We start from the raw sequence: 24262 nt of genomic DNA on the forward strand, positions 1-24262 counted from the left end.
AAATATCCATGAAAATGTTTGTTTTTTTATGCAAACCACAAAGGTTAGTCCTCTCTAAAGATAAATGAATCCACAGTATGTTCTTGCTGTTTAACCCTTTCCTCCATAGTGACGCCTTTTGACACCACCCCCTTTACTCCATAATGACGCCTTCTGACGCCTGTGTAGGACCTCAGTTGAAATGCTTTGACTACAAAGTGTCTGCAGTATACTTAATAAAATTTGTATCAAATATGAAAAGGAATATCCGACTTAATTCATTTGATGAAATATTTGTTTTTCGCAATGCATTAATACTTTAAAGCATATTCTCAGCATTTTATTGAAAAACCCTATGCGAATTAAGTATGTAAAAAAAATCAATCAATGGAGGAAAGGGTTAAAATAAATGACTACAGAGATTGAATTCTACTCAGTTCCTGCATGGTAAATGTCTTTTTTTATTGATGCATACTAATGAGCTGTGATGATCAAAAACATTCCTCTGTGTACATTTTCTCTTGTAAAGTTATTTTCTTGATAACTTTATATATTGTCCCTATTGTTATATGTATTTGTACTTTATTATTTATTGATGAAAAGTTCAATAAACATTCTTATTAAAATGTTAGAAAACTTGAATTTTTTTGTTTTTAAGTAAGTACAGATTAAGTGAAGGTCAACTGCCAGCCAAGATAAAAATGACCAATAAGAAAGTGACCTTTGAAATGAGGTTCAAAAAAAGGTATTTCTACAGTGGGACAAGAAATTAAAGTTAGATTTGTTATGACAAATTTTTATATTGGTATCACGTCGGCGTCGTTTCCGGATAATAACTTTAGTATAAGTAAATAGAAATCAATAGAAGTTTAACATAATGTTTATAACCACAAAAGGAAGGTTGGGATTGATTTTGGGGGTTATGGTCCCATTGGTTTAGGAATAAGGGGCCCAAAACATACATTTATCTAGTTTCAGGACAATAAGTTGTGTATAGGTATTTCAATTACTCTGAAATTGTACAACAATGTTCATACCATTAAGTTGAAGGTTGGGATTTATTTTAAGGATTATGGGGCAAACAGTCTAGGAATTAAGGGCCAAAAACAAGCATTTATGAAGTTTCAGGACAATAACTTATGTTTAACTGTATGGATCTCTCTGACATTGTACCACAAGGTTCCATATAATGAAGGGAAAGCTTAGTGTCATTTTATGGCTAATATCGCTGAACATTTAGGAATAAGAGGCCAAAAAGAAGCATTTTTCCAGTTTACATACAATTACTTGTGTTTAAGTGTATGGATCTCTCTGAAATTATACTGCAAGTTTCCATACTACAAATGGATGGTAATAGGGGTAATGGATCAAATCATTTAAGTTCATTAGACTACATTCATTCTGTGTCAACTATTTAATCACAATCCAAATTCAGAGCGGTATCAAGCTTGAATGTTGTGTCCATACTTGCCCAAACTGTTCATGGTTCTACCTCTGCGGTCGTAAAAAGCTGCACCCTGCGGAGCATCTGGTTGGTTGATGTAGTTGACCTTTAGGGTAGTCTTACTGTACTTGCCAGAAATGTTGCCTGAAATTTTATGTACCTGTCAATCCCTGCAAGTAAACCAGAGTGGACATGCTGAAATCTTGCCTGTTTTACTTATTGAAATCGGCTGAAAGCTATACATTTAATACAAAGATTTTACTACAAGTATCGCATAAACTTAACATTGTCAATGTTCAATTAAAATGAGGTCATGGTTAGATGAACCATGTCGGACAGACATAAACAACTTACAATCATTCAAAACACAAAACCAAAAAAATCTTTGTTTATGGTGTTGATATTTCACCTTATGATGTGATGTTCTTTTGTTATTGTGTCAATATTTCACTTAATGATGTTCTTTGGTTATTGTGTGGATATTTCACCTCATTTTATTTGTTTATCGTTTGGATATTTCACCTTATGATGTTCTTTGGTTATCGTGTGGATATTTCACCTTATGTTCTTTGGTTATCGTGTGGATATCACACTTTCTGATGTTCTTTGGTTATTGTGTGGATATTTCAAATTAACCTTATGATGTTCTTTGGTTTATATTGTATGGATATTTCACTTTACGATGTTCTTTTGTTATTGTGTTGATATTTCACCTTTTAATGTTCTTTGGTTATTGTATGGATATTTCACTTAATGATGTACTTTTGTTATTGTGTTGATATTTCACCTTTTGATGTTCTTTGGTTATCGTGTTTATATTTCACTTTATGATGTTCTTTAGTTATAGTATGGATATTTCACCTCATGCTGTTTGTTGGTTATCATGTGGATGTTTCACCTTATGATGTTCTTTGCAGATATTTCACCTTATGATGTTCTTCGGTTTTCATGTGGATATTTTACTTTACTATGTTATTTGGTTATCATGTTGATATTTCACCTGATGTTCTTTGGTTATTGTGTGGGTATTTTACTTTACGATGTTATTTGGTTATCATGTTGATATTTCACCTGATGTTCTTTGGTTATTGTGTGGATATTTCACCTTATGATGTTCTTTGGTTATTGTGTGGATATTTCACCTTATGATGTTCTTTGGTTATTGCATGGATATTTCACCTTATGATGTTCTTTGGTTATTGCATGGATATTTCACTTTATGATGTTATTGTGTTGATATTTCTCCTTTGAATGTTCTTTGGTTATCTTGTTGATATTTCACTTTATGATGTTCTTTGATTATCATGTGGATATTTCACCTTATGATGTTCTTTGGTTAATGTGTATATTTCATCATTATTATGTTCTTTGTTTATGTGGATTTTCACCTCATGATGTTCTTTGGATTTTGTGTGGATATTTCACTTTAAGATGTTCTTTGGTAATTGTAAGAAGTTTCATATATATTTTTTCTAGAAGAAAAAAAAATGCTTCGCTGAGCGCAGCCTGATAGGACTGCAGAGATTGAACCCTGAACAGTTGGGCCAAATTTGAACACAATATTCAAGTTTGATACTGTCCGAATTTGAATTGACACAAAATAGGTTTCTGTAACACAAAAAAATCAAGTTCTTACAATCTATTGTGCAATACTGTGCAATTAAAAAAAAATTCTTGAAACTTTTTAAAAATTTTGAAAAAAAATTGGAACCCCCCTTGGAGCAACTACCCCACACTTGATCCCTGCCTTTCCTTTGTAGTTATGGAACCTTGTAGTAAAATTTCAGAGAGATCCATACACTTCAACACAAGTTATTATCTGGAAACTAGATACGTTTTTGGCCCCCAATTCCTACATAAATGGGGAAATAACCCTCAAACTCAATCCCAGCCTTCCTTTCGTGATATGGACCTTGTGGTACAATGTCAGATAGATCAATACTCTTACATACAAGTAATTGTCCAGAAACTACAAAAATGCTTGTTTTTTTATAAGTTTATCTTGCAATTTTATTGTTGATGACTTTGTGGAACATTTGGAGAGTGGTTTTTAACCTGCGTTCTTGTAAGGATTGCCATTTTGGATTTTCTAGCATTTCAGATACACTGCTGGTATTGTGATATCTGTTGCAAGTATATCATGCAGCTCTTCTTTGTAGTTGTTCCAATTTATACATATTTTCTGAGGTGTGTGGATCCCAAACTGTGCAGCAGTATTCTAGTTTTGGTTTAACTATTGTTTGGTAAGCTCTTTCCTTTGATAATTTTTTTGATTTTATTTTTAGATTTTGTCTGATGAATGATAATGATTGGTTTGCTTTTGCTGCTGATTGTTGAATGTGTTTGTTCCATTTGAGGTCTGAAGAAAGTGTAATGCCTAGATATTTTGCAGATTGAACTTTGACTAGGATATGACCATGCATGTTGTAATAGTACTGTATTTGCTTTTTCTTTGTTGAGACTCGAAGGATGTTACATTTGTCCGGGTGGAATGACATGAGCCAGTCTTTCTCCCATGCTATAGTCGCTTTGATGTCTTCTTAAAGCTTAATGCAATCATTTAGGCAGGTTATAGGCTGATAGATTATGCTGTTGTCTTCAAAGAGTATTATTAGGTTGTGTTTTAGATAGTCCGGTAGTTCGATGATAAATATGAGAAAGAGTATTGGTCCTAGTAGTGCCCTCATGAACACCTGATGTTGCTGGAATAATTTAATGTATGGATGTTTAACATTATGTTTTTGTTGTGTTTTTGTATGGATATTTCACTTTATAATGTTCTTTGGTGTTTGTGAGGATATTTCACTTTGATGTGCTTGCCAGTTGTGATGTAGTCTTATTGACATATACCAAACTTCTGTTATTAATAATAAAAAAATATAAGACATTTAATGTATCATTTATTTTTTCAGATCATTGTTAAAAATAATCAATAGAATCATATTATCCTCCAAACTACTGTACAGAATATAAAACTGTACTAAAATAAAAAAGTCTTTATATTGCCTGTTTATCCCTTGTAAAAAAAAATCTACTGTGTATGCATAAAGATAAGATAATGAACTAAAGTGTCCTAGCTACTTAAATTTTAATGAAAATCTCAATTTTACTTCAGACAAGAAAATGGTGCTAACATACTTTTCAATTTAAAATTGTACCACTCTGCCCTTAATCCTTGCTAGGACACTGAAATTGTTCAACATTAAATCCTAATTCAAATTAAATTGTAATTTATACAAACATTTAGGAAATAATCAACTAAAATTTTGTAATGGGAAAGGTAAAAAATAAAGTCCCTGTAAATGCACCATCATAAGAGATAAAACAAATATGTAGATATCCGAAAATTGTTATACAAAGTAACTTTCAACTAGTACTACTCCTGTTAGATATATTTACACAAAAATGTCTTTAAAGAAATTGGATATCTTGCATTTATCATACTTTTAAATAAAATGTGGTCAATTCACTGAAAGACACCCTCCTAAATTATTAAAATAAACAGCTGCGCCATGAGCCCATGATACGCCCATCGTCTTGTGTAGAAGTTTTATGCAAAATCATAAATGGTTTCTGAGAAAGTTTTAAGCAATAACCATTTATTATTTTTGAGATACGGCAGGACATGTAAAACCACTTTTTTGTTTTTTGTTTTTTTTTAACAAAAAACTAAATATCACTAAAATAAAATTTTGAATCAAAACCAAAAAGTATACAGATCTTGAGATTAATATAACAAAGAAGTGTGTAAAGTTTTAAGCAATAATCATAAATTGTTTTTGAGATACGGTGTGACATGTAAAAAAAACAACTCCCCCTTTTTTACAAAATACTGAATAACTCAAAAATGAAATTTTGAATCATCACCAAAAAGTATACAGATCTTAAGATTAATATAACTAAGAAGTGTGTAAAGTTTTAAGCAATAATCAAAAATCGCTTTTGAGATAAGGTGCAACATGTGAAAAAAAAACACCTGTTTTAGTTACAAAGTGCCGTAAACTCTAAAAGTTTTAATCTTATTTTCACCAAAAAGTATACAGATCATTTGACCATCATAAGAAACAACTATTTGAAGTTTCATTAAATTTGGATAAGTCGTTCTCAAGTTACGGTGCGACATGTTTACCCCAGACAGACAGACAGACGGACACTGGACATTTGTATACCATAATATTTTGACGGGTGTATAAAAACTAACATTTTTCATTGACAATAATATCTTTGTGTAAATTTATATTAGATACACTAATACAGATACTGTGTAACTAATACATAAGATTCTTATATATAAATATTCAAAGATTGAAAATAAAATTTTTGTAAATTTATTCTTCATATTAACTGTTAACAGCTGAACTTTCCAATTCACATAAACACATTATATTTTAACAAGGAAGTGTAATGCCCCTAGAAATTTGAAGTATTTACATATATATACTCGAACACAAATTCTCAATTTGTATTTCTGTTTTATTTGGAGCTGCTGATTGAGGTTATTTAATCCATGAACAGACCAATACAGTGAATAATTTGATGAAAAATTCTACACTAAAAAAAAACTGAAGGTTTTTATTGATCCAACAAATAATGCATTTGGTAATTTGATATTTGTTCAAATCAAAAATAAAAAGGCTTCTACAATGTACAGCTTTCCTTGCAACCTCTGGTTTTATTTGACCTTGAACTGATTCTTTAAAGAATATTTTACATCATCTTGAACAATTGTTCTATAAAGTTAAGCAGTATCATTCATGTACATGTAATTAGTGGTATAAATTGTTTGATCATGAACATACAAGGTGCTTCAGACAAACACAAATACAGGTAATTCAGTAAGAAAAACTATATTTCAGATATTTCCTACAATTTGAAGGAAATATTGCTTTAATCATTTAATTTACAATTACGTTGTATATGTATTACATCTATGATCCATGGCGTTTGAGATGATAAAAAACAGGGAGATCTAGAATTTCTTTTATAGTAAATCTCTCTTGCTGTGTTAAATGAAATGTTGCGCGACAGTTTGATAGTAGTTGATAACATTTACATTATGAATCATGAACCTATCAGGTCTAAATTACCTTGTGTATCCTTTACAAAAAAGGGTAAACAAGTGACTGTCTATTATAATAAGTAAATTATCTTTTGTTTTTTATATACAATAGTAGAAGAAAAAGCACTTTGGTCACAAGTTTGGTGAACATGTTTTTAAATAAGTTTTCTCTTGATTTATAAATTTAAAAAATATATATATAATTGAGCTACATAAAGATTCTACAGCTTCACCGAGTGTGATACGATATTTATCCACTCAAACACGAGGCTCACCGATTTAACTGTCAAGAGTGGATAAATATCGTATTGCACAAGATTTGGTGGTGGAAACTTTTTCTCTAATAATTTTTAAACAATATGCAGACAAATTCAATACTTCTTTTCAAATGATCTGCAAAAAGATGTGTTCTTTCAATGTGACGTCAATAGGCATAGTCGCCTTTTTTCATGCCGTCACAATAGGAAATTCAGAAGAAAGCAAAAAAATTAGACGTCATAATCGAATTTTGACCAATGAAGAACTGAGATCAAACGATCCACTAGTTGATTAAATAAAAATAATCAAAATGTCAGGAAAGGGATAGATCGTGTAAGAATTAGAGAAATTTTGTTATTCAACCCAAAGATACCCAAACCAGTTTGTGTTTTATTTTCTGAACACTAAAAATATGAACATGACTAGTCACAACTTGCAAATTATAAATGTATGAAAATTTGAATTCATTCATGTTTTAAACAAATTTTATAATCTACCATAAAAGATAAACATATAAGTTTATTTAAACAAACAATAATAGGCCATGATAAAATATAAGTTTGTTTACTCTCCTTCAACTATCTCTAAAAATAAACTCTGAAAAAATGAATATGAAAATTCATTTTTATAAGAAATTGGTAGTAAAATTTCCCATTACATCAGTTATCTTTCTGTTATATTAATATTTTCAATTTGCTATAGGGCAAATAAACATATTTCACATTCTACATTTATGGTAGCTGAAATTCCATTCTGTCAACTATAAAAGTTCTTCCGATAGATGTTTTGACTTTCGTCTAAAATTATATTCATTGTCTGATCCTTTCATTCTAATGGCAGTCAATTTATTCTTTTCTTCATACCTAAACATTTTTTCAAGCTGTAATGCTAATTGACGATCTGCCTCTTCTTGCGTCAGTTTAACAGACTTAACAGTACTGTCACTAAATACACTATCATGTCCACTTTGTGCACTATGTGTACTTGTTTTTATTCGAACATTTCTAGCTTTCGGTTGCAGAAATGAATGCATAGTTTTAACCTGTTCTTGTTTCTCTAAATGTCTAGAATGTCCAACAGATTTCAGTTTTTTCATTCCATTTTCTCTCAGTTTTGTTGATTCACTTTGTCTTTTAGACTTAATATGCCTTCTACCACTATCTGAACGTAGCGATCGTGATGACCTCATTGAAGACAGACTAGAAGGAACAGAATCTACACTTTCGTCCTCTGATTCGCCATTGTTAGATTCATCATCACTACTTAACTCAATGCATATCTTTCTCTTCTTTGGACTTAGTTGTGGATACACATAATCACTAATATGATAAGCTGCATGTTTACGCTTTGGATATTTTTTAAGTTTCAACTTATTATTTCTACCATGACCCGATATATCTAAGTTCAATATGCCTTCTTTAGAATCGACATCCATATCCTGACCACAATTATTGTTACTGTTTTTTGTCCAACTGTTCGAAGAACTTTTTAGAGCACTATTTGTGTTTGACAACCAATCTGTAATCGACCTCTGAGGACTTAATATTGAATTACTATTCACATTTTCCTGTTTAGAGTTATTCCTCTGTCTAACTTTTATTGGTTTATCTTTTATACAAGGTCTTTTCTGAATGTTATTAATCTCCATCAATGGCGCCATAACATCATCAAAATCTCTGATGTCATCGATACTGTCAAAAATAGGTTCTAGTGGTATCACAACTTTTTTCAGAATTATACCTTTGTTTTCAACATTCTTCACAAAATTAGGAATATTCTCTGATGGCGATGGCGACTTGGATTTTATATTAAAATATTTAGAAATGCCTTTTTTCTTTTCTTCTGTATTGCCTATGGCAGTTTCTGTTGCTTTAGAATTTTGTTCCACTTGAGACATTCTCTCCTCTTCAAGTTCTGATAGGCGTCTTTTCATTACAGGGCTGCCTGCGTCTATGTCGGACATAGTTTTTGAAGTGGTGGGTGAAAAAGAGTCGGCCATCGAGAGATTTCTTGGGGTAGTTCTTATTACCTGTGTTTCCACTATCTTACCACTGGCAGATCTCTTAGGAGGAGTGACAGGACATGTCTTAATTGGTTTGAAATGATTCAACTCTTGATTTATACTATCCAAACTTTGACTGCTTTCACTACGGACAGCTGTGGTCGAGACATTTTTCATCCGATCTTTCTTTTCTAACTGATCAGTCTGTTCATTTAAATGGTCATTGTGTGTAACAAGTTCCAATTCAATGTCAGGGTCTGTATTGTAACTTGTACAACTAGTTGACGATCGCACTGATGACCTTGAACTAATTGTCACTGTAGAAGGACGTGAATGGTTGCCTTTGTCTGATGGAGTATAACACGTATAAGGATACGGTGAGTCTGTATTCCTAGCAGCAGATCTATCTGCTTCTTTCATTTTCTCTGCATCTCTCATTTTTTGCATAAATGATTCTATGGTTAATGGACTCTGTTTTGAACTAGCAGCTGATGAGCCTCTACTGCGTGTTAAGCGATTCTTTGATTCCTTTAAAAGTAAATTGAATGGACTGTCTGTACCAGCCTGTAAAATGAAAATAACAATAATGATATGAAGGTCAAGAACAAGTGTTAGGAAAAAGGTATAATTATCTCTATTTTCTGAAATTTTGCTTTGATCATTTTTTATATATTTTTTTTCATCATGCTTCTCCAATGATATGGGTTTTCCCAGTAAAGTTAAAAGAGAATCTTTTGATACCATTAGCATTGACTCATTGACATTACTTAGGAAACGTTTTTTTCTTCTTCTATAGATTATAAATGGTATTTTAAACTTACAATGAGATTCAAGCCGAGAAAACCCTCTTATTAATATAGCATACTCATAGTGCTTGTGAGCATTGAATGGTTAAAATAACTTCTTAATATTTTGTGCTCTATATATATATCTTATTCATGTGCAAATTACTATTAAAACAAATCTCTCATTTAGGATGTTCAGATATATACAATAAATAAATGTAGGACTTAATGACTGAATTTACAGTACTTGAAATGTGTACCAATTTATATGCTTACAGCCATCTAGTAATGAAGATTCTGGGGGTAAATTAATTTATATCCATAAATATAGATGTCTTTTTTTGTGTATGACCTTTACCTTTGATTTATTGACCTTAATATCAGTAGACCTTTTCCCTTTCCTAAAATGTTCAATCTGATTTTTTTGCTACAATTAAAGTCTTTCAAATAATCACTATCAAGCAACAAATTACACTTTAAATTTCTATTCTTTATTTTTAGCATCTGCTGTCTTTCCCTTCCTAGTATATATTCTTAATAAAAATTTCATTCCAACTTATCAGAAGATATTCAGGTTAATATATGGCATTTGTTTTAATGTCTTTGGACAGATAACCAAAGCCATTACTTTGTATTAAGGTAGATCATAAGTAAATATTTTTTGAGACAGAATTTTTTTATACTTAGCCAAAATGAAGATTTTACTATGGGGTCATTCTCAGTTAATCAGCAATTCAGTACCATTGGACTTTGATGATAATTTGTGAAGAAAATAAAGGAGATATTGGCAAATCTGATGTGTTATTCTTTTCTACTAATGTTGAATAGATAGTAAAGATAATTTAAGGATGATAAGTGGAGAAGAAAGAAATTTACAAGAGTTTTAAAATAAAAAAAGGGTGTTTTGATGGCGTCCATTTTGGGACATTTTTCCATGGTCATATTTAATCATATTTTTATGTCATTTTTGTATGCACAACCAGGGCAAGTTAAGGAATAATAAAAACTATATACTCAGATTTACTTGTTCATGTATAAAATATAATAAACAGGGCATTATTAATATATATATTTTAGTAATAAAAATTAGTGTATGGATGTTGCTGCATCGGTCAAACCTTACCTAATTTTGCGATAAATATTTACACAGAACAGAATGTGGACAACACTATTCGCAAAGTAAACAGGGGTTTTGTTGTTCTTTAGATGTATTTTGTAAAATGATATGACATGCAGGGCTTCATAATAAAAAGAAATCGTCGATCTTTTACAGACATGGTAATATCGGTCAATAATTAACATCCAAAACGAATCCTCGTTTACTTCCAATATTACAATCGTCCGATATCCAACCCCCCTAAATGAAAGTTTGGACTCGTCCAAAAAGACGTCATCGATCTTTGCGTACACAAAGCAGCCGTGGGACTTTCGAAAATGGAGTTAAGTGTCATCGGTCAGGCGAAAGCAAGTTGTAACATCCAAAACTTAATTTAAATTCATTGATATTGTAATAAATACGCAACTAAATGGTAAGTTTTCATTGCGTGATCAGTTATTTACGTGGTTCAATATATAGGTAAATATAATATGACGGAAATTGCCAATTTGACAATAAGGGCTGTTCCAGAAAATACTATGTCCCCCCCAGGGAAGGCAATTTTTTTAAATATTATGTGGGTGGTTGTATTTGAAATACCAAAATGCAAAGGGAGTGCTGTTCTAATTAAATTTTATTTCTGTGGGTGGTGGGGGTTAAAAAAAAGTGCCGTCCCTGGGGGGGACATAGTATTTTCTGGAACAGCCCTAAACAACACAGATGCATATGGACGGTGACATTTTGACCTGTCAACCTTTTTGTGGATGTTATATTTTGACGTGATAAGCACGTGGTTGCGTAATGTCCGTACGATTTTAGTTAAAAATAAGTTATATATTAAAATTGTGTATCTGCACTATTTAAATATCGTAGCACTGGATGATGAAAAATAAAACAATATCCAAAGTTATTATCTGTTTTATTATACAATTTTCAAATCAATGATCAATGTTTTGGACATTACTGTTTTACTCGAACAAGTAACATCCAAAACAGGGAGTACAAACTAACCCCATTAAATTATAATTGAGGGAATATAAACAAGGTACTATTATTTTACAATAAAATAAAATTAGTTTAACATGTGTATGGTTTAACCATTGCTCTGGAATATACTTCTAATTCTGTGACATGTTTTGGACATTACTGTTTGATGCACAAACACTTGTTTTGGATGTTATTGTGACCTAAATTTTACTCGAACAAGTAACATCCAAAACATAAAGAACAAACTAACCCCATTAAATTTTAATTGAGGGAATATAAACATGGTACTATTATATTATATAAACTAAAATTAGTTTAATATGTGTATGGTTTAACCGTTGCTCTGGAATATACTTATAATTCTGTGACATGTTTTGGACATTACTGTTTGATGCACAAACTCAGGATATTTTTTATGTTTTGGATGTTATACATATTCCATTTTGTCAATTGTCAAAATGTAACATCCATAATAATTCCGTAAAAAAATATATGCAATAATGAGTATTTATTTGAAAAGTCCAATGTATCTGTTTAATGAATAACCACAACAAAATCATGAATTCTCCTTTAAAAATAATTGACACACAAACTGTTGAACTAAACTTTTAATGTATTAATTTTGAGTCACATCCACAACAACAAATTATACATAATTACTCCCTTTCTATTGTAATATCAGTTGATAAATGATTTTAATTTTAAAGATATTAACTTCTTTATCTAAAATATATGAATTATTCTATTGAAATTGTACATTTAATGCATATATGATACTGTCAATGAAAAATATATAACATCCAAAACACAGAGGGTACTGTTAAAAAAAATTCAATTAAAATATATTTCCACATACTGAACTATCTTTTTATTATTAGAACCATAAAGATCAATGTTTTAGTCTCAATTTGAGACCAAAAAATGGACCAAAAGCCAACATTTATATTTTTCACCAAGGTATATAAAAAAATGCTGAATAACTGAGAATGACCCTATGCTCTTTTCAAAAATATAATAAAAAGTATGGGTCACCGTGCTATTTTTCAAGCTATGAGTCGTTGAAAATTGCCAAAATTTGGTTAGATTGTTCATGGAAAAACACATTGTGTGCATAAAAAAAAATCAATGAGATAGAAATTTGAAATAAATTGTGAAAAGATAGGTTTTGTAATATATTTTAAGAAAATAAAAAGAAAAAATGGTGTCACCGAACTTGTTTTCTTGCTACAAGTAAAAGGGGGAAATTTCCCTATCTGTCCAGTATAATTTTTTACTAAAAGAGTTATTTCCCTTAAATGGCTCATTTGAGTAAAATGATTAACCCTTTCGCCGATGAGTCCCGGTTTACCGCGATTCACGCTTCAGACAACTGACGATGAGTCCTGTTTTACCGGGATCGGAATACATCTTTTATGTTTCCCGCTCAAACAGTGCAAACATGAGTTATCTTTCTTTGATGAATACCCGGATGAACGTGTAAACATGGGGCTTCCGTTTGTTGAAAACCGTGTCAAAATCAGACGAAATTTACGGAATTTACGAGAATTTGAAATGAGGGAACATTTTTTTTGAAAGAATATGGAAGAATTGAAGCCAAACTAGTATACTTTTTTGACATAAAATGTCGTTTTATGTACAAAACACTTGGAATGGACATCGTTCAGTGTGAGGAATTTGTACAGCCTCATAAAATTTTTCAAAAGTTTGCCGTTTTGGGTTAAAAAATTACGATTTGGGGTCAAAGAGCAGAATTTTGAGAATTTCACCTAAATAATGCCGAAAATTTGAAAATTTGAATATTTTATGAGGAAAAAATTATCAAAACATGAATAAAACTGTGAACATGGTGTTAGTGAATGAAATAAATACACAAATAACTACAAACAAGTTTTTATTGACATTTATTATGAAGATCTCCCACTTGAGCAATAGTAGCCAGGGAAGCCATCGTCTCAGAGTAGCTTCTGTCTGGGCAGCAATCGGTGAAAGGGTTAAAAAAGCAAAAAAAAATATATTTGTTTAAATATTTTGAATTATACAATAAATTACTAAGTTTTCGTTATACTATTAAACAGTCTAACCTTTAAATTGCAAATCTGTCTCCAAAGTTTGCAGATTTAGGCAAATAACTAGACCTATTTTTGACAGTGATTGTACAATCCAAGATGGCGGTATACCATGTATCTACCTTAAGGTTACAGATATTTGAATATAACTACAAATACCTCAGTGACTACATTTCCTAATTCTTTAGCTAATTCTTGATCTCTTTCTTCAATCATCTGCTGATGTACAGACTTGACTTTCTGCTCCTCTTCAAGTTTTCTTATCAAGGCCTCACTAGCCTCCTGTTCTCTCTGTCTCTCCAGTTCCCGTTCTTTCTCAAGCTAAGGTAGATAAAGTATTTTAAAGTGAGATTAAGAGAAAATTGCTATTTTACATAAAAGTAAACAAAGAAATTAATGTGATGCATTTAAGATAATTTAAAGTATAAATGGACAAACTGCACATTTTTATTCCATCATTCTTTTTTTAAATAAATCCAGTCACCTTAATGAATTTTGCTTGATAGTCAACATTCAATGATCGGTACTAATAAATGCATATAACATACTTTCAGTAATAGCATAATCCATTGCAATGTACATGGAATAATATAATTTTTTAAACTTTTAAATTCTGTATGGATGTGCCTGTCCCAATTCAGGAGCCTGTAATTCAGTGGTTGTCCCTGGTTGCTGTGTTACATATTTGTTTTTCATTTATTTTTTTGTACATAAATTAGGCTGTTAGTTTTCTCATTTGAATTGTTTTACATTTGTCATTTGGGGACCTTTTGTAGCTGATTATGTGGTATGAGCTTTGCTCATTATTGAAGGCCATGCAGTATCCTATAGCTGTAAATGTCTGTGTTATTTGATCTCTTGTGAAGAGTTGTCTCATTGGCAATTACACCACATCTTCTTGTTAGTCCCCTACAGATGAAGTCGAAGGGGACTTTTGGATTGCTCTCCATCCATCTGTCTGTCTGTCCATCTGTCAAATCAGTTTTCCACAGTTTTTTTACTTCTTGCTTGAAGAGATTGATTTGATATTTGATGTATTGTTTTAAAATGAAAAGTTTGAATTTTGTTGCGGTCTAATTTTGTGAATTATGATCCTTTGCCTAAAAAATTCACTAAAAATAATCTGTTTTCTGAAGAAAAAAATCCTTTCTTGAAGATATCTAATTGATTGGTACAGTTTTATCACAACAAGTTACAGATCAAGTGCCAGTGTTCTCCCCAGAAATTTTGAATAGCATCACATTTTGCGTAAAAAAAAATAACTGTATTTTTTTTAATGTCATTTAACGCGTCACGTTGATGCTCTATTTCCTTTATATGTTTTAGTTTATATTGTTCAATTCATAACTGAGAATACAATTAAACTATAACCACAAAAAACAGTTGTTTCAGTTTATGTTTTCTTTATTCATTTATAGTTACAGAATTATTTTTTTTCTTTTGTGCCAAACAAAAATAGATATGTGGTTTCAGTTACCCAACAATAAGTCAAATGAATGAATGGTTCATTATACCTATAGTGCAACCTGTATATATACAAAACTAAATATCTAGTACACAAAATTAACTATTTTTTATATTATATTAAGTAAAGATAAAGTAGCAAAAAAAAATCAATTTAAAAACTTTTTTTTATCATGTTTATGAAATTCAAAATGATATGTATTTTTAACAAAGTTATCTAACAAATAGTCTGTTAATGCGTAGTTTTCCCTCTTGGTATATTTGTTTCTGTCTACTGTCCATCTGTTGTCATTATCGTGAAAATGCGGATTGTTGTCATATCTCGTCCGGATCCTATCCGTAGTTTACACTAAAATGTGCAATGGCGGCCGTAGAAAAATTTACGAAAATGAGTTCGAGAATAAACATTGTTTGACAAGAGATTGTGAATGAATAAGACGCTTTTAATACATTAAATGGATTAAGCATAAACTTAAGCCAATTATGATAACTTTTTAAAGAAGTATTAAACTTATTTTAGCTGTAAACCAAAATTCTCGCTCTCGTATTACCGGAAGAGAAAGAAAGTAATTTTTAGAGAGTTGCACAAATAAACGATCTTTTAAAAAAAAAAAATAATCGTTTCAAGCTTTGAAATTTCTTAATACAAAACGTAGATTTTAAATTGTTTTATGATTGCATTTTTCCATGCCGAAATTGGTGATTGCAGACACGTGGTATTAGTCATGTCACAAGTGTCAGCTTGGGATATTCGCATCTAAACAGTTATCACCCTGAGGGCAATTAACATCTAGCTATTAAAATCTCTTAATTGCCTCTAGTGTCCGACTTAAAGGGATTACAATTAAAGGTGATATAATTTGTATGATCATAATAGATAATAGATGAAAGTTTGAAATTGAGGACAGGTAAAATAGCATCTTCAAAATAATTATAGCGTCGCGGAAATTATTATAGCATCACGGTGAAAAAATATAGCGTCGCGGTACCGCGACGCTAAAACGGCCTGGGGAGAACACTGGTGTCCTTGGACTTAAAAAATACACTAAAATAATCAGTTTTCAACACTTTTTTTTCATCATGCTTGAAGATATTGACTTGATATTTGTTATATATAGTTTACACCATGACAAGTTATAGATCAGTTGGAATTTTGTTTTTATACAACAAATTTTTAAACTGGTAGGGGACAATGAAATGCTATATAATACTCACAGAATGCCCGTTTTTATTAAACATGTAACACCAAAATGGAGTTAACTGACAATTTCAGAAATGCGTCAGTTATTTGTTTATCTGATCTTGTTGATTATATACAATTACTGTCTTTTGATGAGGTAAATGTGTAGTTTTATTGACTTTTGAAAAACTGATATTCACTGAGGACAACAGTAATTTTTTTATTCCATATTCCGAGAGAATTGTATGTAATGGCAATAAAAAACCAAAACCAATTGTACATCAAACATTTTTTTTTACCTAAATAGTGCAGGAAAAAGCACACGATGTTGTGCACGGTGAATATCCTTTTTCCACAGGCGAATATGCTTATTTATTCAAAATCCCATTCATATAGAAAAACATATTAAAGTTTTATCCATATGGAATAATTATTGTTATTTACTGTTTTCTCTAAATACAAATAACAACTTTTTTAAATAACTCAAAAACTCAAAAAATGTGTAGACTGTGTTAAGGCCAATCTACATAAATATATAAGGAATTTTATTGACCATTTTGATCAGGTTGACTTATTTGTAGATTTTTGTTTGTTGGTCATTTTTGTTGTATACAGTTTCTTTTTATCGTGGAATCAAATGTCTGTTCAAGAAGGATTTTTTAATAGAAAGTATGAACTTGAAGGACACAGTGATCACTCTAGTGTTGTTTCAGTTATAAGAGTGCAGTATTATTAATTTCTTTAATATGACTAACATACCCTTTTCAACTGTTCTTCATATTCCTGTCTTATTTCTCCAGGCCTTGCCAAGTTTATGATAGGATGAAATACTGAAAAATGAAAAAAGAAAAATTTAAGTTAACATAATTTTCTATTTTCAGCCTTCATGTGTCAAAGCCTAGCAATATAAGTATGAATGCATGCCAAAAGTGTTATTTTTAGAATTTCTGTACAGGTATTAATCCTTCAGGGTACAAAAGTTAGAAGTGTTCTGTTTAGTATGTCAGACTGATGCAGACACACAAAAGTATTATTTTCATGTTTTTATATTAGTAATCTATGTTTAACATTTACGACAATTTATTTAACTGCTAAATACATGTAATCACTTTTGAAAATTTTCTACAGCAAACACCATCACAAGTTGGTTGACCCTTATGGAATATCTGATTCATAGATGACAAAACATATGTTCCTTTTATTGTATTGTAACTAATCCTTACGTTTTTTTCTTGAATAAGACTTATCACTGGGTTTCTACTTGCAAATACAATATGATGGCCTGAGTTTCACATGTGAAGCAGTTTCAGCTTGTTCTTCCAAGATCACCAGATATCATCCCTGTTTTTTGGGGGGTTTGTATTAGTTTTCTATGTTATTTTTTTAGTACATGTACTGTTGATTTTTGGTTTGTTAGTCATTACATAGTCAGTTTGTTTTCAACTATGATTTTGAATATTCCTTGCATATCTTTTGTCTCTCTTATTAAAGTGTTTTGTACAGTACAAACATACATATTTTCTTATTCTTGGACTTATCATAAATAAACAGTCAAAAAAATTTCAATTTAAATAGCCTATACCTGCATATCCATTATTGAATAGTGTAGTTTTATAGTTTTAAGTGAATATCAGTTTTTCAAAAGTCAATAAAACTACACATTATATGTAAATATTCAAGATTTTTCACAGAAAAAAATTCTTTTGTTCACAGAACAAAAAAGTGTTTCAGTAATTTTTATTATTTTCAACCCTATGTTTACAAATGTTCAACAGGAACAGACAATATTTCAGTAATACATTTGTATAAACCAATAACATACCATCCATTGCCATGTCATCTTCTTGATCTTCTCCCTCAAGTCTCCTTTCTACTCTGTCAGGAAACATACTCTGAATCTTTGCCCATAAAGCTTTATTTACAAGGCATTTTTCCCTAGCTGCTTTCCTTGCCCATGTAGATATCCTCTTTCGACACAATGGACAGGTCAAACTTGTTGCCTCTACATTTTGTTTAAAGCACGGCATACAGAGAGTGTGTGTACATGGCATCGTTACTGGTTCTACAAATATGCACATGCATATACTGCACATGCAGTCTTCAATTGTTATTTTGTCCACGTCCATCTTTAATATTTTTGTTATCCTACATATTACTGTGATAAATCTGAAATGTAAAATAAAACATTTAGATAATAGATTGGGAAAAATGTGATGGGGTAATGATCACAATGATTAATACTTGCATTTTGAAATATTTTACATGAACTAAAAACAGGATTTTTCTCCCTATTGCAAAAATTAAAGGGAAAACATGTGCATGTTTTATGAAAATCATTCGAAACAAGTGACTGGGGAAAAATAAAGTTTATCCAATACTTGAACCAATGCATGTATATTTCATAAACTTATTCTGTGCACAATTTAAACATTTTTTACGCATCGATATCATATATTTGTCAAAAAATCATTTCTCTCTGTCTGTTATGATGTGAAAATCTGGCAGCTAGTTAATTGTTGTGATTTGTAGCTGTAGTTTTGCAGATTGTCACCTTTATAGTAAACAACCAACAAAGAAGTATGGATATTGAGCGTGTGTATAACATGTACAATAAGATAAAAGTTTATTTTAATGACAGATCCATGTTTATTTCAATCACCAGAATTTTCACAAAAAAGTTCATGCTGAGTTCACTGCATACGGAAAATATGTCAGAAATTGTTTACTAGAGGCAAACAATTAAAATAGTAATTTTCTTCTAAATTTGGAAAAATCAAAGAATTTTAATAAAAACTAACCGTTTAGTTATAAAAACCAATGCATTATTTCATTTTAATTTTTTAAGTTTCATTTGACTTTATAACACTTCTGACACATCATAGCACATTGTGACGTCTTTATACTGAGCAATAATACCAAATCAGGGCGAATGGAAGAGGGTCAAAATACACGTTATTGCTATTGTCTGCCATTACTGAACATCACACAGGATCCCGTAAAATTTTGACGTCATAATATAAAATACCTGACGCCACAATGGAAAAGTGATTGTTGTATGACGTCAATACATGTAGTTCCAGCGGTAAATTCATACCATTGTAATCTCTTACCAACTTATTTAAATGCATTCAAGGGGTAAACAAGGAATTAATAATTATATTTTCTTAGTTTCCTACTCCTTGTACTCTTATTTTAGCTGTTTGCTTTAGGTGTCTATAAATAACCAGACAGAGTTGTCTGTTTATATGTGTTTCCATAGTATTTTTCCTGCCAAAAGTGCATGTGAAATGGTTGTCAACAAAATAAGACATAATTTATTAAAAGCTTTATTTAGAGTCAGTATATGCAATACAAGTACAAACATAAGCTCTGAAGAGCTTTTAAAACCGACAGAGCAACAAATAAATCAAAACATACATATCAAGCTAGTCACACATAAATTAAATATAAAAAGCAAGAGTTCATATCAGTATATAAACATGCATGATCCTTCATTGGATGTAACCTTGTTCAACTATGCGAGACGATGTAAATTTAGCAATCAGCTGTCAATGTAAGTCCCTTGAGGTGTTTATAATTAGATTTCTTAGTTGCCACCAGGGCTCACGCTACCAGGCGACTTGGGCGAAGAAGTCGCCTTCCCCACCGTCACTTCGCTTTTTCCAACCCCCAAAAGCGAAAACAAGTCGCCCTGTTCTTGACGATACTCGCTTTCAGTCGCTTCCGTCATCGGACATTTTCAATTTTTACCAAGTTGATGAAACATCAATTTTTTATTAATAATTAAAGAAATTCAGACATAAACGATTCATTTTCTTTAGAAAAGAGGTTGGAGTATTGTCTTCGCAGTGTGTAGCAGGTTATTTGATAAAAATACAACTTTTTATCACTTTATGCATTTTCGCAAGTTCCAGTGTTTGTTACTCGAAAACGTACATCAACCTAAATTTCGGCGGCAAAATAAGTTTGTAACTTCATTTAAACGTGATAAAAGTTGCCTCCAGTAAATGTTTAATCCATTTATTGCATTAAAAACGTCATGTTCCTTTCCAATATAACTTGTCCAACATCTTTATTTTTGTAAATTTTCTTGCATTCGTCCGCCATTGACCGATTTCTAAACTAAGGATCTGAACCGGACCAGCTATGACCGAAATCCGTACTTTTACAATAATTACTACGGACGCACGGATGGAACAGCTGACAGAAGAATATTGATCCCAAAGGGAAAAATTACGCATTCCACACGCATTAAGAGACTTTCGGTTACATCTAATTGATTGGTGTATATAATTCCCTATATTTTTATGGATTGTTTCAAACTATTGATTAAAGTTGATTAACTCTGAGACTATTTAATATCAATATATTATGGCCCAGCTTAATAACTTTTATATTTTTTATGAAAAACACTGAATTTCATACACAAGATAATTTTTAATTAAATTGTAATTGATATATTATAATTTCTTGACATTTTTTAAAATATTTTTTATTTTTAGTGCTAGATATTTAGTTGGTAGTTTCTCACAAGAACCTTAGGCCAGAATTTTTTAATTTATTGGTTTACGGATCCGCCGACCCGATTTTGCCGATTTCCAGAATAAAAATAAAATTTACTTTCATGCTTTTTTATTCCCGCCGACCTTAACAAATGCATTATCCCTGGAAAATAATTAAACAATCTTTTCTTTTTATGAAATGAAATGCTTTAATCACTAACAAAATTGATAACACTTTCTGTAGTGAAAAAATAAAACTTCCAGTTTACGTTTCTTAAAATTGACAAATCAATTATAAATGACCTTGAAATGTCGTTTGCGCAAATAATTTTGCGAAACGAAACCTGTGTTTAAAACCAACTACACAATGAGTTCGTTTCCCGTATTTGTAATCAGTCCGTAAGATGCATCATCTGATAGAAATAGACTTGTCCAAATGTACACAGGTGGAAGACATCAAGTTAAAGTACTGAATATTAAATAATCATTTTGAATTTTCTTGTTTTATAGATAATAAAAAAATATCGTCCATTTGGATAAAAAAACGGGAATGCATGACAACAGATTAACCCGATATTCTCGTTTTTCCAGTGGACGAGTCTATTTCGTTTTTGACACGTGTGTTGAAACTTATTTTCGTACGACGTTTTTACATTTTTTTTCTTTATCAGTTTTCGTGCTTGAAGATCATACTTCAACAAGTTTTCTGGAGTTGATAAAGAGCTACGCGAATCTGTTTTTCTCGTTTGTGAAATGACGATTTAATTTCGTCTTTTCCGTGCAACCCCCCTTTTTTGTACGGAAAATTATTAGAATGTCGTGCGATGTTTATGACAGCTGAGCAATACAATTTCATCTAACTAAAATCGAAGAAATGATGACAAAATAGCATAACAAACATATTGTCAGAAAGGTGAAATATATATTTATTTGCATATTTTACTGTCTTGAAAGATATTTTTTTTCTTTTTTTTCCCGACCGACCGACCCGACTTTTTCATGGGGAAAATCCGTAAACCAACAAATTAAAAAACCCTGGCCTTAGTAAAACTTAAACAACTTTTAATTTCAAATGTTACTTTAATTGTATTTTTTTTACTCAGATATGAATTGAACAATATAAGAAGAACATTATTTACATATTGCCCTTTATACTATTGTAAAATCCAAACATTGTAGCGCACCTCGCGAATGAGCACTTCTCTTTCAAATCTCACCACTTCTCCCTATCAGTTTCAAAAAGAGAAGTCACTTCTCCCTATAATTCTGAAGTAGTGTGAGCCCTGGTTGCCACTGACATTATTTGATCTATACAATTGCCATTGATAGTACCTGTAATTTTTAGTGCACTTTCTTTCATTTAACCAATTTGAGGTCAGACGGTGAAGGGCATAGACCTATTGCTATTTGAAAATCTATCCTGCTTGAACTTTTGACATCATACAACAATAACTTTTCCGTTATTCATTATTGTGTCAATTATTTTCTATTGTGACATCAAAAAAGACATGAAAGAGGCAAATTAAATTCAAAAAGAAGTTCATATTACAGTAACTAAACAGGATATTAAAACAGCAGCAAGAATGTTAGTAAATAAAAAATGGCAACATCGATGGGACAATACTGATACAGAAAGATTTTATTACAATTTTCACCAGAATGTCAGCAAAAAATCAATATTTGATTGTCCAGATCATAAAACAGCAAAAATTATTAGAACTTTAAGATCCGGATACTACCTAAAAAATTAATAAAACAAAATCATCAAAGATCCCAAGTGTGAATGTGGTCAAATAGAAACTGTGGAACATTATTTACTATTTTGTGAAAGTTATGAAGAGGCTAGACAGAAACTTATACATGAGATATACTTTAACATGGGATCAAAGAATCATTACATATTGATTTCGAAACTTTTATTGTTAATAGAAAAAAACATCAATTTCTCCGTCTCTAATGCGATTGTTGGGTATTTGAGAGTGATACCGGTTTAATTAATGAAACATTATTATTATAATTTTGTTTCTTCTAAATTTTCATTTATTGATAAATGTATATATTTAAATTTTTTTAAGTGCAAATGTCATGAGTTGTTTACCAGAGTGAAATATTTACGGTATCAGGTCCGTTCGCGCCCTATATACTTTCGCACCCTACACGTTCGCACCTCGCACGTTCGCACCCAAGGTCCGTTCGCACTCTACACGTTCGCGCCCAATTTTAATTCAAATTCCAGTTGAATAATTGGAAAATCATCATCGTTGTTTTTAATTGCTTTCGTGTAAATACTGAATGTATTTATAGCTTGGTATGAGTAAAAGATTGAAAATTATAAATGAAAAACACAAAAGATAATTGTTTTTAACAGCTTGGTCCCTTTGATCTGAAACAATAAATTATAGCTATACACTATTATAACCAAAACATGATAAAATTTATTCAAGACTAAAAAAAACGTAGTCAGAATCTCACTTCATTTTGAAACAAGTCAATGAAACAAAGTTATAGTAATACACTAACCAAAACATGATAAAGAGTTATTCAACACAAAATAAAACGTTGACAGAATCTCACTTTATTTAGAAAGGAATATTATTTTTTTTAACAAATTACACTATCCAAAACATGATTAAGATTTATTCAACACAAAAAAATGCTAAGACAATGAAAACAATATTACTTCATGTACTTATAAGAATACTACTTGATTACAAAGTTAAAATTGGGCGCGAACATGTAGGGTGCGAACGGACTTTGGGTGCGAACATGTAGAGTGCAAAAGTGAAAGGGGGCGAACATGAGTGGGTGCGAACGTGAATGGGCGCGAACGGACCCGGATTCAATATTTACAAGGGAGACAATCCAGTGTCAACAGCGACACCTACAGAATACAGAATTATTTAGAAGAAACAGCGATAAGATGTATCATACCCTCATCATTAAGGAAGATCATACATTGATAAAGGGACTTTCTATACTATTTCTAATAGTATATAAAGTCCGGGGTTGATAGGAACACCACATATGCACCTTTAAACTCGAAGGAAAACACAGTATTGCAGTTGTGCGTTTAAATCCTACATGCCTTCAGATTGATTATTATCAATCAGGAAGCCAGATACGCTCTCATTTCTGTTGTTTATATACCAAAGCTTTCAGATCTACAAATTCACAGATGGACATACACAAAAATTTGACAAGCCTTCCGACGTTCTGTGGATTTTAAATTTGTAAAGCAATGGTCTTATTCATTTATGTGGGATGATTAGAGTTTCTTAATAAAATTTGAACAGTATGTGTCACGTACTATGTGTTACTTGACATCTCTTACTTTAAAAGATGTGAAAAATAATCAAAATTATTTCAAAACATCAACATCCGCCATTTTACCGCCAAACAGGAAATAGCCTTCAAATTTTGATGGTAATGGAGAAAGGAAA

The 24262-nt window shown here is 31.1% G+C and overlaps 1 protein-coding gene across 2 annotated transcripts; it reads right to left on the reverse strand.

Moving 5' to 3' along the window:
* Window positions 1-5740: 5740 nt before the first annotated feature.
* On the reverse strand, window positions 5741-24262 carry LOC139514178 (E3 ubiquitin-protein ligase rnf168-like). Of its 2 annotated transcripts, none has more exons than XM_071302974.1 (5): window positions 24154-24262; window positions 18143-18486; window positions 17080-17150; window positions 13836-13997; window positions 5741-9306 (listed from the first exon to the last, which is right to left on the reverse strand). In XM_071302974.1, the coding sequence occupies exons 2-5, from the start codon at window positions 18444-18446 to the stop codon at window positions 7501-7503; spliced, it is 2343 nt and encodes a 780-aa protein (XP_071159075.1). In that variant the 5' UTR covers window positions 18447-18486; window positions 24154-24262; the 3' UTR covers window positions 5741-7500. The 2 variants fall into 2 exon arrangements, with proteins under 2 accessions (XP_071159075.1, XP_071159074.1); XM_071302973.1 differs by having other exon boundaries at window positions 24130-24247.

The sequence above is a fragment of the Mytilus edulis genome, chromosome 3 (genome assembly GCF_963676685.1).
Source record: "Mytilus edulis chromosome 3, xbMytEdul2.2, whole genome shotgun sequence".
Lineage (NCBI taxonomy): Eukaryota > Metazoa > Mollusca > Bivalvia > Mytilida > Mytilidae > Mytilus > Mytilus edulis.

Coding starts and splice junctions, on each gene's coding strand:
- LOC139514178 (XM_071302974.1), bottom strand. CDS start 18,446: ATGGACGTGGACAAAATAACAATTGAAGACTGCATGTGCAGTATATGC. Junction 17,151..18,142: donor AGATGACATGGCAATGGATG/GTATGTTATTGG, acceptor TTCATTTTTCAG/TATTTCATCCTATCATAAAC. Junction 13,998..17,079: donor ATGAAGAACAGTTGAAAAGG/GTATGTTAGTCA, acceptor TATCTACCTTAG/CTTGAGAAAGAACGGGAACT.